Source organism: Dama dama, chromosome 29 (assembly GCF_033118175.1).
Source record: "Dama dama isolate Ldn47 chromosome 29, ASM3311817v1, whole genome shotgun sequence".
Classification (NCBI taxonomy): Eukaryota; Metazoa; Chordata; class Mammalia; order Artiodactyla; family Cervidae; genus Dama; species Dama dama.
This window is the reverse complement of record NC_083709.1, coordinates 71249113-71267169: the sequence shown is the minus strand read 5'-3', so window position 1 is coordinate 71267169 and position 18057 is coordinate 71249113. Positions and strand designations below refer to the sequence as shown.

Genomic DNA, 18057 nt, shown 5'->3' with positions numbered 1-18057 from the left:
GTCTTTTGTGCTCACGTAGTTCCCTGTGTCCCACTTTCTTTTCCTACAACATTGTTTTCTTTTCAGTCTCTGTGTTCCAGCAAACCAGTTTTGAGGGCAGAGATGAAGTTTTTCTTAGTGCTCCCAGCACTGAGCACAAGGGCACAGCGTATTGTAGATGTTAAAGAACGTGGCCGGTGGGAGGCAGAAGTGTGAACCAACTCACATCATCCTTATTCCTAGGCAGTCTGCATCTTCTGTGACCCTCAGGCTTACCACCTAGCAGGTGCCTCCACCCCTGCTTCAGGCCACACGTCGTCCTGCAGTTCACCTGCATGTGTCTGAACAGTCTTAGCTTATTTCCTCTGCTTCTGGTCTGACCTGTCTCCATTCTTTTCTCTACAAAGTAAGCCAGAGTAGTCTTTCCTGAAGTGCAAGTGAGATGAGTTTACACCTCATCTTCAAAACCTTAAATGTTTCCCATTACTTTTAAGTACGTCCCTTACCTCGGCCCGGAAGGCCCCTGGTGACCCGATTCCTTCCTGCCTCTGCCGCTGTGTCTCTTGCCTCTCTCCATTCCCACATTCTCTTCTGTTACACTTCTGTAATATTCTGTGTTCTTTCATCACTGACCTTTAATCATGGCATTTCTCTGTCTGAATGGCCCTCTCCTCTCACCCACTTGTTTACTTCGTTAAGTCTGAACCATTCCTTCAGGTCTTAGATTAGATGCCACTTTCTCCAGGCCACCTTCCTACATCATTCCCCTACCCCTACTCTCAAGTACAGTTGGGACCCCTTTCTGTATCTGCTCGTGACCCTGCGTACTTAGCCAGTCATAACACTGTATGCCGTGGCTTAGTTGGTGCCTCCCTCCTGTATCATTAGCTTTGTGAAAAGTTACCACATCTATCTTTTTTTCAACATGAATCACCGAGTACTTTGCAGGACAGTTGGCAGATAAGTGCATAATAAATATTTACTGGATCAACAATGTATGGTATCCATATTTAAAGAACTTCAGTAGAAAATCCATGGCTGATTCATGTCAGTGTATGGCAAAAACCACTACAATATTGTAAAGTAATTAGCCTCCAACTAATAAAAATAAATGGAAAAAAAAAGCCAAAAAAAAAAAAAGTAAGAACTTCAGTAGAATGTTGAAGATAATACAGAGAAAATACCATTTATAAAATGTACAACAGAAGATAGCAGTTTCCAAAGTAAATTAGGATTGTCCAGATGTAACATTAGCCACAGAATGTGGTAGAAAATTATTGAATTCAGTCCACTTTAAAAGTAAACAGGTCCAGAGGAATATTTTCCCATACATGACTAGATTGTGGCAGAGTTAAAACTGTTGGATTGGCCAAAAAGTTCATTTGGGTTTCTCCATAAGATGGTGCAGAAAACCCGAATTAACTTTTTGGCCAACCCAGTAGAATGCAGTTACCTTGATGGAGGGGTGTTGTGTGTTGTAAGAAAGAGAAACAGAACATGCCACCAAGCTTGTTGTCAAAAAGCAGATTGGAAATGTGGTCTAACTGCAGTTATTTGAGAAACATGTTACCAAAGAATACTTGGAGTTGTACATAAATTAATGCTGTTTTATTCAATGGAAAAAAACGTGGATAACTTGACGTAGGACTTAGACTTACACTGTGTGGCCTCAGAGTCAGGATTCTGAGCTCCCTCTGGGAGCCGTGGCTGTGGCACAGTTTAAGGAAGAATTCTCTAATAGAGTTGCCTAAAAATACACCTGAAGGGACAGCAAACCACAGTAGAACTTAATAACGCTGTTACGTGCCAGGTTCTCTACGTGCATTGTTTTTAATGCTCAGAATTACCCTCCAGGTAGGTATTACAATTTCCATTTCAGGCTGAGGAAATTGAGGCTCAGAAAGGTCATACAGATAGTAAGTGGTGGAACTGGGATCCAACCTCAAGTATGTCTGACTCTGAAGCTTATTTTTTTTCCCACTAGGTTATGCTAGTAAGTGTCCTTAAATTGTCCCCTCATAGACTTTTGCCCCATTTGGTTGATTTGTAAAGGGTTGATTTCAAGCACTAGATACGGAGATTGGATTCAGATGACTCTTAAAGCCCTGTTAATAGATCTCTTTGCTTTGGTTGTGTCACTTTTGTAAATGTAACTTTATATTGCAATTGAAGTTTTATTTTATCTTCCCCTTTCACCTTTTGGTATTATAACTGATCCTGTCTTAAACATGAATCTGTGCATAAGTGCTTATTGAGCAGCAAACTGGACAATCCAGAAAGGAGCCCTTAATATCTCTCTTTTCTTGCCCTTAATTCAGGATTCTTTACGAAGCCATATCCTAATTTCTTCAAGAAATCATCATGCAATCCTTACCCCTTGCCTCCCTGGCCCTCTAGAACCCTGTCTTTAGCAAACTGTGGGAACCCAGAAACCTGTGACCCTAGCCTGTCCAGTTCCTCCATTCTACCAATGTATTCATTTAACAGAAATCTACTAAAATGCTTATTAGAATATGTAGTCTCAGAATAAGACACGGTCCCTGATGTCTGCAGACCCCACCCACCTATCCCAGATGGGAGAGATTTAAGAATGCTAAAAGAGGAAAGAGCCACTTGAAAGCGAGAGATTGAAGATACAGATTGTGTCTCCTTGGTATTTTCTAGGACATCTCCTTAGGAAGTCAGGTGAGTGGGCCAGAAGAGTTACATACAAAGAGAAATAGGGAGGAAGTATAAAGTTTGTATCCTGTCATAGACGTTATATTTTTCTTAAATTATAATTAATATGTATGACCTAATTGCACTGCCCTGGCTAAGACAGTAAAGAATCTGCTTGCAATGCAGGAGATGTGGGTTCTATCCCTGGGTTGGGAAGATCCCCTGGAGAAGGGAATGGTTATTCACTCCAGTATTCTTGCCAGGAGAATTCCATGGACAGAGGAGCCTGGTGGGCTACAGTCCATGGGGTCGCAAAGAGGCAGACACGACTGAGTGACTGACATTTTCTTTCTTTGACCTGATGATGTGGGTTGGAGTTCACAGGCTTCATTTAGGTTCATTTCCTGATGGAAAACGGCTCTGGAAGCAATAGTAGGGATTAAAGTTGTGTTCTTCTTCTTCTTCTTGTTGCTGTTAATAAATGCTCAAGACCTTTTTCATATGAAAGGAACCACGCTAGCCCAGCTGCTTGTGTGCTGATTCTGATTCTTCTCTTTCTCATCAGGTGCCTTTAACGACTCAAAGAATACATTTGTGAAGTAGTTGGCTTGATCAAGGGGCAACCCGAATTAGAAGTCTCATGTTTCCAAGATATTGTGGGGTTTGTGGCCCCTTTTAAAAGTGAAGGCAGAGCAAAAAACTACAGACAGAGGGAACATGGACAGGAAGTCTCCTTTGAGAATTAAAAAATTTTGCTCCCGAACTTAGTATATTTGATAGCTTATACATACAAAAGCCTATTTGAATGAGCGGTAAATTTTGAGAGGAAACAATTCAGTCTACACCATATGCTATTTTCATATTAACTTGCCTATGAGATTTGATTGAACTTGTCAGGTGAATCAGTCTAATATTTGCAATAAACTTAGCATTTTAAAGACTTTGTAGTCTAAAAATATGTTCATTATTTAGAGAAACTAATTTCCTTTATAAATGCCTGAGACAGTAATTACAGATCCCAGTAGATACATTTAGGAGGACTTATCTCACACTTGTTTCACTGCCGTTGTAAGAGATCCATCTTTAAATTATTTGTATAGTCTGAAATGGAATAGTCTTTGAATGTCAAATTGTTTTCATCTCCAGTGAATGACATCAGGAATCCTGAATTAACAGTGTGATTGCTAATTCTGTTTATTGTACATAATATAGTAAATACTAAATATAAACAGACAACAACAAAAATAAAATTTTATTGCTTCTACTTTTCAGTTTTAATTGGTATCCTTTTCTGTGCGTAGGTGTCGTTTCAGCCAGATGTTGCACCCAATTTTTGAGGAAGCTTCCAATGTCATTAAGGAAGAATACCCAAGTGCAAATCAAGTAGTCTTTGCCAGAGTTGACTGTGATCAGCACTGTAAGTACCTCATAGGAAGTCTGGAAGAAACTGTCCTGTCCCCACCTCTCCTACACACACACACACTCACTTTTTTTTTAATGCTCGGTTTTAAGCATTGTTCTCTAGAACAAGCCAAAAATGCTCTTGACTTTGGTTAAAATATTAATATTTAATATCTATGTATTGATACTTACAACACTACTTTCCATTTTGCCTGTGTGAAGGATTAAAAAAAATTTTTTTTCATTAAACTATAGTAGGACAAGCATGCAGGTAGTAAATCATTGTGGTTTTCTACCAAAGCAAGTACTGAAATCAATAAATATAATTGATATATAGGTTTAGGAAAGAAAATGATTTCTGTTAGTTTTAGAATCATGCAAAAACACCATTTGTAGTCATTTCAAATAAAATAGTCTCAGATTTTTGTGTGGTTTCTCTTATATAAAAGATTCTACTAAGATGTCTTAAACTATCTTTGAGGTGTAATTTGCTCTAGTTAGTGATTAATTTTGAGAAACTTAGGTTAGTCCTACTTAGAACCCAACCTCTTGGATTTCATTTGTCTCACTGGTGCTTTCTCTGTAAAATCCTTATAATTTTCTTATACATGACGGATTTCTCCAGTGTGAGCCGGTGAGCTTACTCTGAGGTCTCTCCCTGACGCCCCATTGTCCTTGACTTTAACTCTCTCCTCCTACTGGAGTCATTGCACTTTGCAGTTCTGCCTCATCGTGTCTTGGCTGTCTCACCAACTGTAATGTCAGTTCTTCAAAGGCAGGAACTGTTAGCTTTGTTTTTAAATCTCCCTTTTGTTAATAAGTGGAGACCAAATTAATTCTTTGAACCTCAAGCATCTGAGTGTTTCTGGGTAACAAAGATAGCTCATTAAAAAAAGCTTGTTGCATTGAGTTATTGTTAAGTTGGCCTAAATTACAGAACATTCCCATTCTGCAAATTTCCTATCCTTTACATTTCACCTGACAAGACTTGGTGTGTGTGTCTGTGCACATGTTTATATACACTAACTTTTCACTTTGCTGATGAGGAAATGGAAATAAAAAAGTGGCTTAACCAATGTCATATAGCTTACTGTCTATTCAGGGCAGAATTCAAATCCAGATCTCCTGACCAAATGCCTTCCCAGACCCATTTACTTCTTTTCCATTCAGTTCAACAAATGGTTTGGGGATTTTCTGGTAAAGCCCTGTGTTAGGCGGAACAGCTGACAGCAAAGTATCAGAATCTCCTACGCCATGGCCCACATGTCTGTCTGCTGAGCCCATAACTATAGGAGGAAGGGAGCAATAACAGGCTGTGAGCGCAGGCGTGGCCTGCCTTCCCCCGCTGCTCTTTGGATCTTCCCTCCCAGCCTTCCCTGACAGAGAACGTGAGGTTTTGGTGTGGGCCCTCATTTCCAAATTTTCCATTCTTTATGTATTTAATTAGACAGCAGTTCCTACTTTGATTGAGTTTGGACTATGAGATCTGAAATTCTGCTCTCAAGCTTATAGTCATTAGAGAGAAAAATTAACTTGTTGAACAATACATATCATTAATTCTAGCAGATAGTGAACGTAGATAAATCTAACATCATTGCTAGTAATCTTTCTATGGGAGTAAATAGCCATAATTAAGATTTTTTTTTTTAATCCACCAGAGACATCTACAGAATTAGTTTCTTACTAGTGGAAGTTATATCTGAGACATTGTGCGTTTTATTTAAGTATTTTTTTTCCCTTCTGTGTAATTCTTCCCCCTTTTTTGGCTGGGTCTTAATTGCTTCACGTGGGCTTTCTCTAGTTGAGTGAGCGGAGGGATGCTCTTCGCTGCAGTTTGCAGGCTTCTCATTGCAGTTGTTTTGTTGCTGAGCACGTCGAGGTGCCTGGGCTCCAGTCGCTGCAGCCTGTGGGCTCCGTGGTTGCAGCCTGTGGGCCTCAGTCGTGTGGTGTGTAGGCTTGGGACGCACGGGCTTCGGGATGTGTGGGCCTCAGTCGTGTGGTGTGTGGGCTCGGGACGCACGGGCTTCGGGATGCGTGGGCCTCGGTCGTGTGGTGTGTGGGCTCGGGACGCACGGGCTCCGGGATGCGTGGGCCTCGGTCGTGTGGTGTGTGGGCTCGGGACGCACGGGCTCCGGGATGCGTGGGCCTCGGTCGTGTGGTGTGTGGGCTCGGGACGCACGGGCTCCGGGATGCGTGGGCCTCGGTCGTGTGGTGTGTGGGCTCGGGACGCACGGGCTCCGGGATGCGTGGGCCTCGGTCGTGTGGTGTGTGGGCTCGGGACGCACGGGCTCCGGGATGCGTGGGCCTCGGTCGTGTGGTGTGTGGGCTCGGGACGCACGGCCTTCGGGATTGGCGCACACAGGCTTGGGCTCAGCGGTTGCAGCTCCCAGGCTGTGCTGCCCCACCGTGTTGGGAATCTTCCCAGACCAGAAAACAAGCCTATGTCCCCTGCAATGGCAGGTGCATTCTTGTCCACTCTGTCACCAGGGAAGCCCAATTCTTCCCTTTTAAAGTGACACTGTGAAATTGTTGTTAATGATTTGTTCATATTTTCCACTCAGTCTTTAGAGATTGTACAATAGGCTGTACTTTGGGTAATCCCTCACGTGGTAGTTGAATTGGAGAGGCTTTCATCTGGAACGACCTTAAGAGTCCTGTCTCTGGAGAAAAATGCCTGTTAGGCACATTATTCTTTGGTAGAATTTGCCTTTTTTTTTTTTTATAAGATTTATTGAAGTATAATTGACATATAGTAAATTGCACAAGCTTAAATTATAACGATTTAATACTTTGACACACATACAGCTGTGAAACTATGGTCGTAGTCAGGATATCAATGTGTCCGTCACCCCCCAGATTTTGCTTCTGCTCCTTCGTGGCATGTCTCCCCTCCTGTCCATCCTCAGGTGACCATGGAACTGCCAACATTTGGATTTGCAATAATTTCTTTGGTGTTATGTCCAAGAAATTATTGCAAATCCAATGTCATGAATCTTTTCTCCTATATTTTCTTTTTAGAGTATTATCATTTAGGTGGTAAGTTTAGGTTTTTACCCACTTTGAATTAATTTTGTGTATGGTTTAAGGTAAGGATCCGGTTTCATCCTTTTGCAGGTGGACATTCAGCTTTTCTAACACCATTTGTTGATGAGACTATCTTTTCCCTGTTGAATGATCTTGACACCCTTGTCAAAAATCATTTGACCATATGTATGAGGGTTTATTTTTGGATAATCTGTTATGTTCCATTGGTCAATATGTCTGTGTTTATGCCAGTATCACACTGTTTTATTATTGTAGCCTTGTAATAAGTTTTGAAGTTAGGAAGTATGAGATCTCCAATTCTGTTTGAGAGTATCTTCTGAAAGGCATATACTCTTAAATTTTGATGAAGTCTAATTTATCCTTTTAAAAAATAGACTTTACTTTTTAATTCTCTAAGAAATCTTTGCCTCACCCATGATCACAGAGATTTTCTGCTATTTTTTCTTTCATAAATTTTATGTATGAAATGTACATTTAAGTCTGTGATGCATTTAGACTTAATTTTTATATGTGGCACAATGTTTGGATTAGAATGCCTTTTTTTTTTTTTTTAAATAGTTGCCAAGTTTTTCTGACATTACTTGTTGAAAAAACAATCCTTTCTTCGCTAACTTTGTATCTTTGTCAGAATTATCTGACCATATACATATGGATCTATTTCTAGTCTGTGTTCTGTACTGGATATATTTGTCTGTTTATCTTAATACCAATACCTCACTTTCTAGATTACTTTAGATTTGTAGTAAGTCTCAAAGTAAGTAGTGTAAATCTTCTAAGTTTGTAATTTTTTTCACAGTGGTTAGGTTGCTCTAGTTGCTTTGGATTTCTGTAAGACTTTTAGAATCAACTTGTTAATTTCTAGCCAAGGGGTGTGGTTGAGGGAGAATTGCTGGGGTTTTAACTGGGATGGCTTTGAATCCTTAGACCACTTTGTGGAGAATTGTCATTTTGATGGTATTGAATCTTGTAATCCATGAACATTGTGTATCTTCCCATTTATTTAGGTCTTTTCTGTTTCTCTTAGCAGTGTCTTGCCGTTTTCAGCAATGTTTTAGTCTACATGTCTTTCCCATCTCTTGTCAGATTTATCAATAGGGATTTATTTTTTGATGCTGTTGTAAATGATACTTTTCAAATAACCTTTTTATTTTTGGAACAAATATAGAGATATACTGTAGAAAAATTGTGAAGATAATACAGTGACCTTCCTTCTACCCCTTAACGTAGTTTATCTTAATGTTGACTGACATTTTACCTTTCCATGGTACATTTGTCAAAACTAAAATTTTAATTTCTGATGTTTGTTGCTGGTGTATAGAAATACAATTGATTTTTGTATAATGATCTTGTGTACTGGTACTTATTAGTTCTAAGGAGTCTTATGTAGATCCCTTAGAAGTTTTTATGTGGGCAGTTACACTGTATGCAAATAAAAAGTTTACTTCTTACAGTCTTTGTTTCCTTACAGTAGTTTTTTCAGCCAAGGGTACCTGCTTGGTGCTTTAAGATTAGTTTCTGTCAGGCAGAAGTTTGATATAAAGTTTCCTATCAAAACCAGAAGGTGACCTCAGAATCAAAATACCATCCTGTCCACAGAGGTGTTCTTATTAAATCACCTGCTGGTACTGTGGCAACCTACTCTGCTTTACCTTCTGATACTTAAGTCTGTCTTGCTTCTGGCTCAGTGTATCGCCCAGAACTTCCATTCAAAATAGTAGTGTTATTTCTTTTGTAAAAAAAATTCTAGTCAGATTGTTGGGAAAAACCTACTGGAGTTAGGCATGGTTTTTGCGTATATTATTTCAGTTATCTTCACCACAGCCCCTTGAGTTAGATAGTGTTATTTACTTATTCAGCGTTTCTTTTTTTATATGCCTGCTCTTTGTAGTGCAGTGTGGGAGGTTTTAGAGATACAGCAATGAGCCAGATACACCCAGAAAGGCAAGAGCAATACGCCCACAGTTGCTCTTCGGGATAACTGTTTTGAAGGGAAGGTTTTAGGTCCTATGTCTTAGTCTAAGGGTATACAGAGGTCCCCTTGGAGAAGGAGTTTTTAAGGGAAATAGAGGAAGAAGTGTGTTTCAGACAGGAGAAGCAGTAAGTGTGAAGTTTCTGAGGTGGTGATGAACGCTGGACTTCCAGAGAGCTGGAGTATATTATTGCTTTATAGATGAAGACACTGAACGACTTAGAGAGAGAGAGTGATTTACCGAGGTTACATGGTACATGGAGGGAGCCAGACTGTCCCCAGGAATATACAGCTTTTATCAGGTAACTATGATTTTGAAAATCAAAGTAAAGTAATTTAAATTGAGGTTTCTCAAAGAAACTGAGAATTCACCCAGTTCCTGTATTAAAATAACTTAAAATGTTTGTTATGAATAATGCAATAGTCTGTTTAAATTACCTATACTGGGTCAGTGTGTACATAAAAATGTATTTACTTACATATGATATTGTTTCCATTACTGTTTCTGTACTGTGTGGCTAGAAGCCTTTGTTCTGGCACCAGTGGCCTGCGACCTACTAAGTCATATATAGTTGGGCAAGTTATCTTTAAAAAAAAAAATCAGTGAACTTGATTCAAGAGCTGCCATAAAAAGTGTGTGTAGGGGTAAGGAGGGGTGGGTACGGTTAAATGTTAAATCCAGGTGAGGGCGTACAGGTACTCACTATATTACTTTCTCATCTTTTCTATAAGTTTGAAAATTTTCAAGATAGAAAGCTGATATAAAAAGTCACTGAACCTATAATTTGTCTAGTTGAGAAACGAGAGAGGAGAGCCTTGTCAATTTAGACTTTTTGAGAAAATATGTGTAAAAACAGCTTGAAATCTGCACTCTACAGGTGTTCTGTGATACTGTTAATTGTAATTTCTGTTTATTTTCACTGTGATAAGTAATTTTCAACATGATGATTGGATTTTAAAAGGATGTCCTTGAATAGACGTTTACTGGTATTTCAAGGAACACTTAGAGCCACTCGCTAGCTTTTGGAATCCGAGCCCAAGTTCTGTTAGTGGCTGTCTCTTTCTCAGTGAAAGCCTCCTGTGTGCAGTGATGGCACCTGAAGGCGTTTTGTGGGTCATGAACTGCCTTCTCTCGTAAGCTGCCTTCTCTTGGACAGTAGTGTCTCTGCATCTCCACCAGGAACAGTGGAAGGCTGATGTGCCCTTTGCGAACCTTCTTCCATTACCAAATAGAACTTACGTGGACTTCCCTGGCATTCCAGTGGTTAAGACTCTGCGCTTCCAATACAGAGAGTGCAGGTTCAGTTAGGGAACCAAGATCCCACGTGCTGTGCAGCCAAAAAAAAAAAAAAAAAAAAGAATTCATGCCAGTAACACAAAGATGGCTTAATATTAGGAAACAATAAATCCCATCAGTATCTAAAATGGGGAAAGCCAGTTTATCCTATCAATAAATGCTGAAAGACTTGATAAAGCTCAAGATAGATTATTGGAAGAAATTAATGTGGCAAAATGAATGAGCCATGCTTTGTTTGCATTGAATTTTTAAAATCTTTAGTGACTGTGTATTGCTTCCTAACATTTTTTCAAGCTTAAATTGAGGTGTGGCATGTCAGAATTTACCTATTATCTTAGCCACAAGTCTTGTATATTGTCTTGCATTTGGGAATTTCTGCCAATGTGGTGTTACATATTTTTTTCTTTATCAGCCCTGCTTAAGAACTGAGAACAAGAGGACACCATAAGTTAAGAAACAAGCAACATAATTATATAATGATACAAAAATGTAATGGCACTAATTTTCATAAAACATGCCAAGTGAGTGTTTTTGAAGTAGTCCCTGTGGGAGGCAGTGCACGTTCTCACTCCTTAGACCCGCTGGGCGTCCTTAGTTTGGAGTTGTCCTCCAGTCTGCCAGCTGATCAGGAAACCCATCTCCGGGCGTGACTGTAGGTCTGCTGCCCGCATTTCTTTCTGTCTCTGTCTTTTCCACCTGGCAACGTCCCATGGACTCCTTTCTCTCTTACCTTTCTCTCAGCTCTTTGTATGCCCTTTTAGGACCTCACCCGAAGGTTGAAAGGCTCAGGTAAGTAGGCTGAGAGGCTGGCACTAGAGGGGAGAAGGCGAGATTGCCGTAACCTGCTCACCTCACCCCGCCGGCCCTCTTCTTTCTCTCTGTAAGCCGGACGCGGCAGCTTTCCCTTCCCTTCCTGACTCTGCTTTCTTCCTGCAAAAGGCTGGAAACTGTTAGAGAATTTGAAACTTAGAGTGATGCTGGGGTGACTTCAGGAAGCTTCCAGCTCTGTTTAAGCTTAGCTATATTTTTTTGAAATCCCAGTGTAAAGCTTGTAGCTTGAAAAACCCTCATCTAGTGGTAGAATTTAGTTCTGCTCCTAAGCCCCTAACTTCTCCATTTGTTGTATTTAAGTAAAGAGAAGCAGAGGAAAAGGGAAGTCAGGGCAATTAGAGAGAGATGGAAGATACAGAGAGAAGCAGTCTCTTCCCACACCCCAGAGGGCATTCATGTCCTATGACGGCCACTGTGTCCTCGCTCGTCCTGCAGAGGACAGGGAAACTGGGTTCATACTGATCTGACAGATCTACCTTTTAATTTCTCCCATCTAGGGGCCCCATAAAAGGAATCGCTGCATCTCTGGTGAGGATATATATATTTTTTTTTTCCTTTTTTTTTTTTTTTTTTATTGTTTTTTATTAGTTGGAGGCTAATTACTTCACAACATTGCAGTGGGTTTTGTCATACATTGACATGAATCAGCCATGGAGTTACATGTATTCCCCATCCCGATCCCCCCTCCCACCTCCCACTCCACCCGATTCCTCTGGGTCTTCCCAGTGCACCAGGCCCAAGCACTTGTCTCATGCATCCCACCTGAGCTGGTGATCTGTTTCACTATAGATAATATACATGCTGTTCTCTCGAAACATCCCACCCTCGCCTTCTCCCACAGAGTCCAAAAGTCTGTTCTGTACATCTGTCTCTGTTTCTGTTTTGCATATAGGGTTATCATTACCATCTTTCTAAATTCCATATATATGTGTTAGTATGCTGTAATGTTCTTTGTCTCTCTGGCTTACTTCACTCTGTATAATGGGCTCCAGTTTCATCCATCTCATTAGGACTGGTTCAAATGAATTCTTTTTAACGGCTGAGTAATATTCCATGGTGTATATGTACCACAGCTTCCTTATCCATTTGTCTGTTGATGGGCATCTAGGTTGCTTCCATGTCCTGGCTATTATAAACAGTGCTGCGATGAACATTGGGGTGCACGTGTCTCTTTCAGATCTGGTTTCCTCAGTGTGTATGCCCAGAAGTGGTATTCCTGGGTCATATGACAGTTCTATTTCCAGTTTCTTAAGAAATCTCCACACTGTTCTCCATAGTAGCTGTACTAGTTTTCATTCCCACCAACTGTGTAAGAGGGTTCCCTTTTCTCCACACCCTCTCCAGCATTTATTGCTTGTAGACTTTTGGATAGCAGCCATCCTGACTGGCGTGTAATGGTACCTCATTGTGGTTTTGATTTGCATTTCTCTGATGATGAGTGATGTTGAGCATCTTTTCATGTGTTTGTTAGCCATCTGTATGTCTTCTTTGGAGAAATGTCTGTTTAGTTCTTTGGCCCATTTTTTGATTGGGTCATTTATTTTTCTGGAATTGAGCTTCAGGAGTTGCTTGTATATTTTTGAGATTAATCCTTTGTTGCTTCATTTGCTATTATTTTCTCCCAATCTGAGGGCTGTCTTTTCACCTTACTTATAGTTTCCTTTGTAGTGCAAAAGCTTTTAAGTTTCATTAGGTCCCATTTGTTTAGTTTTGCTTTTATTTCCAATATTCTGGGAGGTGGGTCATAGAGGATCTTGCTGTGATTCATGTCGGAGAGTGTTTTGCCTATGTTCTCCTCTAGGAGTTTTATAGTTTCTGGTCTTACATTTAGATCTTTAATCCATTTTGAGTTTATTTTTGTGTATGGTGTTAGAGAGTGTTCTCGTTTCATTCTTTTACAAGTGGTTGACCAGTTTTCCCAGCACCACTTGTTAAAGAGGTTGTCTTTTTTCCATTGTATATCCTCGCCTCCTTTGTCGAAGATAAGGTGTCCATAGGTTCGTGGATTTATCTCTGGGCTTTCTATTCTGTTCCATTGATCTATATTTCTGTCTTTGTGCCAGTACCATACTGTCTTGATGACTGTGGCTTTCTAGTAGTCTGAAGTCAGGCAGGTTGATTCCTCCAGTTCCATTCCTCTTTCTCAAGATTACTTTGGCTATTCGAGGTTTTTTGCATTTCCATACAAATTGTGAAATTATTTGTTCTAGTTCTGTGAAAAATACCGTTGGTAGCTTGATAGGGAGTGCATTGAATCTGTAGATTGTTTTGGGTAGTATAGCCATTTTGACAATATTGATTCTTCCAATCCATGAAAACGGTATGTTTCTGCATCTGTTTGTGTCCTCTTTGATTTCTTTCATCAGTGTTTTATAGTTTTCTATGTATAGGTCTTTTGTTTCTTTAGGTAGATATACTCCTAAGTATTTTATTCTTTTTGTTGCAGTGGTGAATGGTATTGTTTCCTTAATTTCTCTTTCTGTTTTCTCATTGTTAGTGTATAGGAATGCAAGGGATTTCTGTGTGTTAATTTTATATCCTGCAACTTTACTATATTCGTTGATTAGCTCTAGTAATTTTCTGGAAGAGTCTTTAGGGTTTTCTATGTAGAGGATCATGTCATCTGCAAACAGCAAGAGTTTCACTTCTTCTTTTCCTATCTGGATTCCTTTTACTTCTTTTTCTGCTCTGATTGCTGTGGCCAAAACTTCCAAAACTATGTTGAATAGTAGTGGTGAGAGTGGGCACCCTTGTCTTGTTCCTGATTTCAGGGGAAATGCTTTCAATTTTTCACCGTTGAGGGTAATGCTTGCTGTGGGTTTGTCATATATAGCTTTTATTATGTTGAGGTATGTTCCTTCTATTCCTGCTTTCTGGAGAGTTTTAATCATAAATGAGTGTTGAATTTTGTCAAAGGCTTTCTCTGCATCTATTGAGATAATCATATGGTTTTTATCTTTCAGTTTGTTAATGTGGTGTATTACATTGATTGATTTGTGGATATTAAAGAATCCTTGCATTCCTGGGATAAAGCCCACTTGGTCATGGTGTATGATTTTTTTAATATGTTGTTGGATTCTGTTTGCTAGAATTCTGTTAAGGATTTTTGCATCTATATTCATCAGTGATATTGGCCTGTAGTTTTCTTTTATTGTGGCATCTTTGTCTGGTTTTAGAATTAGGGTGATGGTGGCCTCATAGAATGAGTTTGGAAGTTCACCATCTTCTGCAATTTTCTGGAAGAGTTTGAGTAAGATAGGTGTTAGCTCTTCTCTAAATTTTTGGTAGAATTCAGCTGTGAAGCCATCTGGTCCTGGGCTTTTGTTTGCTGGAAGATTTCTGATTACAGTTTTGATTTCCTTGCTTGTGATGGCTCTATTAAGATCTTCTATTTCTTCCTGGTTCAGTTTTGGAAAGTTATACTTTTCTAAGAATTTGTCCATTTCTTCCAAGTTGTCCATTTTATTGGCATAGAGCTGCTGGTAGTAGTCTCTTATGATCCTTTGTATTTCCGTGTTGTCTGTTGTGATCTCTCCCTTTTCATTTCTAATTTTGTTAATTTGGTTCTTCTCTCTTTGTTTCTTGATGAGCCTGGCTAATGGCTTGTCAATTTTATTTACCTTTTCAAAAAACCAACTTTTAGCTTTGTTGATTTTTGCTATGGTCTCTTTAGTTTCTTTTGCATTTATTTCTGCCCTAATTTTTAAGATTTCTTTCCTTCTGCTAACCCTGGGGTTCTTCATTTCTTCCTTCTCTAATTGCTTTAGGTGTAGAGTTAGGTTATTTATTTGACTTTTTTCTTGTTTATTGATGTAAGCGTGTAATGCTATGAACCTTCCCCTCAGCATTGCTTTTACAGTGTCCCATAGGTTTTGGGTTGTTGTGTTTTCATTTTCATTCATTTCTATACATATTTTGATTTCTTTTTTGATTTCTTCTATGATTTGTTGGTTATTCAGAAGCGTGTTATTAAGCCTCCATATGTTTGAATTTTTAACAATTTTTTTCCTGTAATTGAGATCTAATCTTACTGCACTGTGGTCAGAAAAGATGACTGGAATGATTTCAATTTTTTTGAATTTTCCAAGACTAGATTTATGGCCCAGGATGTGATCTATTCTGGAGAAGGTTCCGCATGCACTTGAGAAAAAGGTGAAGTTGATTGTTTTGGGGTGAAATGTCCTATAGATATCAATTAGGTCTAGCTGGTCCATTGTGTCATTTAAGGTTTGTGTTTCCTTGTTAATTTTCTGTTTAGTTGATCTATCCATAGTTGTGAGTGGGGTATTAAAGTCTCCCACTATTATTGTGTTACTATTAATTTCCTCTTTCATACTCGTTAGCATTTGCCGTACATATTGTGGTGCTCCTATGTTGGGTGCATATATATTTATAGTTATATCTTCTTCTTGGATTGATCCTTTGATCATTATGTAGTGTCCTTCTTTGTCTCTTTTCACATCCTTTATTTGAAAGTCTATTTTATCTGATATGAGTATTACGACTCCTGCTTTCTTTTGGTCTCCGTTTGCGTGAAATATTTTTTTCCAGCCCTTCACTTTTAGTCTGTATGTGTCTTTGTTTTGAGGTGGATCTCTTGTAGACAGCATATATAGGGGTCTTGTTTTTGTATCCATTCAGCCAGTCTTTGTCTTTTGGTTGGGCCATTATACCCATTTACATTTAAGGTAATTATTGATAGGTGTGGTCCCGTTGCCATTTACCTTGTTGTTTTGGGTTCACGTTTATACAGCCTTTCTGTGTTTCCTGTCTAGAGAAGATCCTTTAGCATTTGCTGAAGAGCTGGTTTGGTGGTGCTGAATTCTCTCAGCTTTTGCTTCTCTGTAAAGCTTTTGACTTCTCCTTCATATCTGAATGAGATCCTTGCTGGGTACAGTAATCTAGGTTGTAGGTTATTCTCTTTCATTACTTTCAGTATGTACTGCCATTCCCTTCTGGGCTGGAAGGTTTCTATTGATAGATCAGCTGTTATCCTTATGGGAATCCCTTTGTGTGTTATTTGTTGTTTCTCCCTTGCTGCTTTTAATATTTGTTCTTTGTGTTTGATCTTTGTTAATTGGATTAATATGTGTCTTGGGGTGTTTCGCCTTGGGTTTATCCTGTTTGAGACTCTCTGGGTTTCTTGGAGTTGGGTGGCTATTTCCTTCCCCATTTTAGGGAAGTTTTCAGCTATTATCTCCTCGAGTGTTTTCTCATGGCCTTTCTTTTTGTCTTCTTCTTCTGGAACTCCTATGATTCAAATGTTGGGGCATTTCACATTGTCCCAGAGGTCCCTGAGGTTGTCCTCATTTCTTTTGATTCTTTTTTCTTTTTTCCTCTCTGCTTCATTTATTTCCACCATTTTATCTTCTACCTCACTTATCCTATCATCTGTCTCCGTTATTCTACTCTTGGTTCCCTCCAGAGTGTTTTTGATCTCATTTATTGCATTATTCATTTTTAATTGACTTTTTTATTTCTTCTAGGTCTTGATTAAACATTTCTTGCATCTTCTCAATCTTTGTCTCCAGGCTATTTATCTGTAACTCCATTTTGTTTTCAAGATTTTGGACCATTTTTATTATCATTATTCTAAATTCTTTTTCAGGTAGATTCCCTCTCTCCTCCTCTTTTGTTTGACTTGGTGGGCATTTTTCATGTTCCTTTACCTGTTGGGTATTTCTCTGCCTTGTCATCTTGTTTACATTGTTGTGTCTGGAATGGGCTTTCTGTATTTTGGAGGTCTGTGGTTCCTTTTTATTGTGGAGGTTTTACCCAGTGGGTGGGGTTAGACGATTGGCTTGTCAAGGTTTCCTGGTTAGGGAAGCTTGCGTCAGTGTTCTGGTGCGTGGAACTAGATTTCTTCTCTCTGGAGTGCAATGGAGTGCCCAGTAATGAGTTTTGAGATGGGTCTATGTGTTAGGTATGACCTTGGGCAGCCTGTATGTTGACGTTCAGGGCTATGTTCCTGCGTTGCTGGAGAATTTGCGTGGTATGTCTTGCTCTAAAACTTATTGGCTCTTGGGTGGTGGTTGGTTTCAGTGTAGGTATGGAGGCTTTTGGATGGTCTCATATTACTTAAAGTTCCATGTAGTCAGGAGTTTTCTGGTGTTCTCAGGTTTTGGGCTTAAGTCTCCTGCCTCTGGATTTCAGTTTTTTTCTTCCACTAGTCCCAAGACTTCTCCAACTATACAGCACTGATAATAAAACTTCTAGGTTAATGGCGAAAAGATTCTCCCCCATGAGGGACACCCAGAGAGGTTCACAGAGTTACATGAAGAAGAGGAGAGGGAGGAGGGAGATAGAGATGAGCAGGAGGAGAAAAAGGGGGACTCAAGAGGAGAGAGACAGATCTATGCAGCTGTCTGTTCCCAGAGTGTTCTCCGTAGCCCAGTCACCTACAAAGATTCACAGAATTGGATTGGGAGGAGAAGGGGAAAGGAGGAAACAGAGGTGTTCTGAGGTAGAAAACGGGGAGTCAAAAGTGGGAGAGAATAATCAACACACTCCTGGATAAAAATGGGATCTGAATATTGGATTCTTAAATGTCCACAATTTATATCATATACTGAAAAAGATTAAAAATCTAGAGTAGAGGTTAGACTCTTCAAAATACAATATTAAAAACAAAAACCAAAACACAAAAAAATTTTAGAAATATATATGAAGTTCGGTTTAAAAATAGGGCTTCTGTGTTTTTTTTTTTGTAAGGTTATAGTGTAATGAAAATTAAGGAGTAGTAGAGGAGTAATAGAGGGCTTTAAAAGGAAATAAGAGAAAAAGAAAAATAGAAAAAAGAGAAAAAGGAAAAAGCAAGAAAAAAAATTTTCCTAATTAAAAAAATCGTAAGAATCTATGAAAATGAAAGTTAAGGAGT

General features: G+C 39.3%; 1 protein-coding gene across 1 annotated transcript in view; it reads left to right on the top strand.

The window, feature by feature from the left end:
• Positions 1–18057, top strand: part of ERP44 (endoplasmic reticulum protein 44) — a 95204-nt gene that overhangs the window by 40849 nt on the left and 36298 nt on the right. The window contains exon 4 of the mRNA XM_061132141.1: positions 3939–4054. Within this exon, the coding sequence (XP_060988124.1) occupies positions 3939–4054 (116 nt within the window). The remainder of the gene's footprint in view (positions 1–3938; positions 4055–18057) is intronic.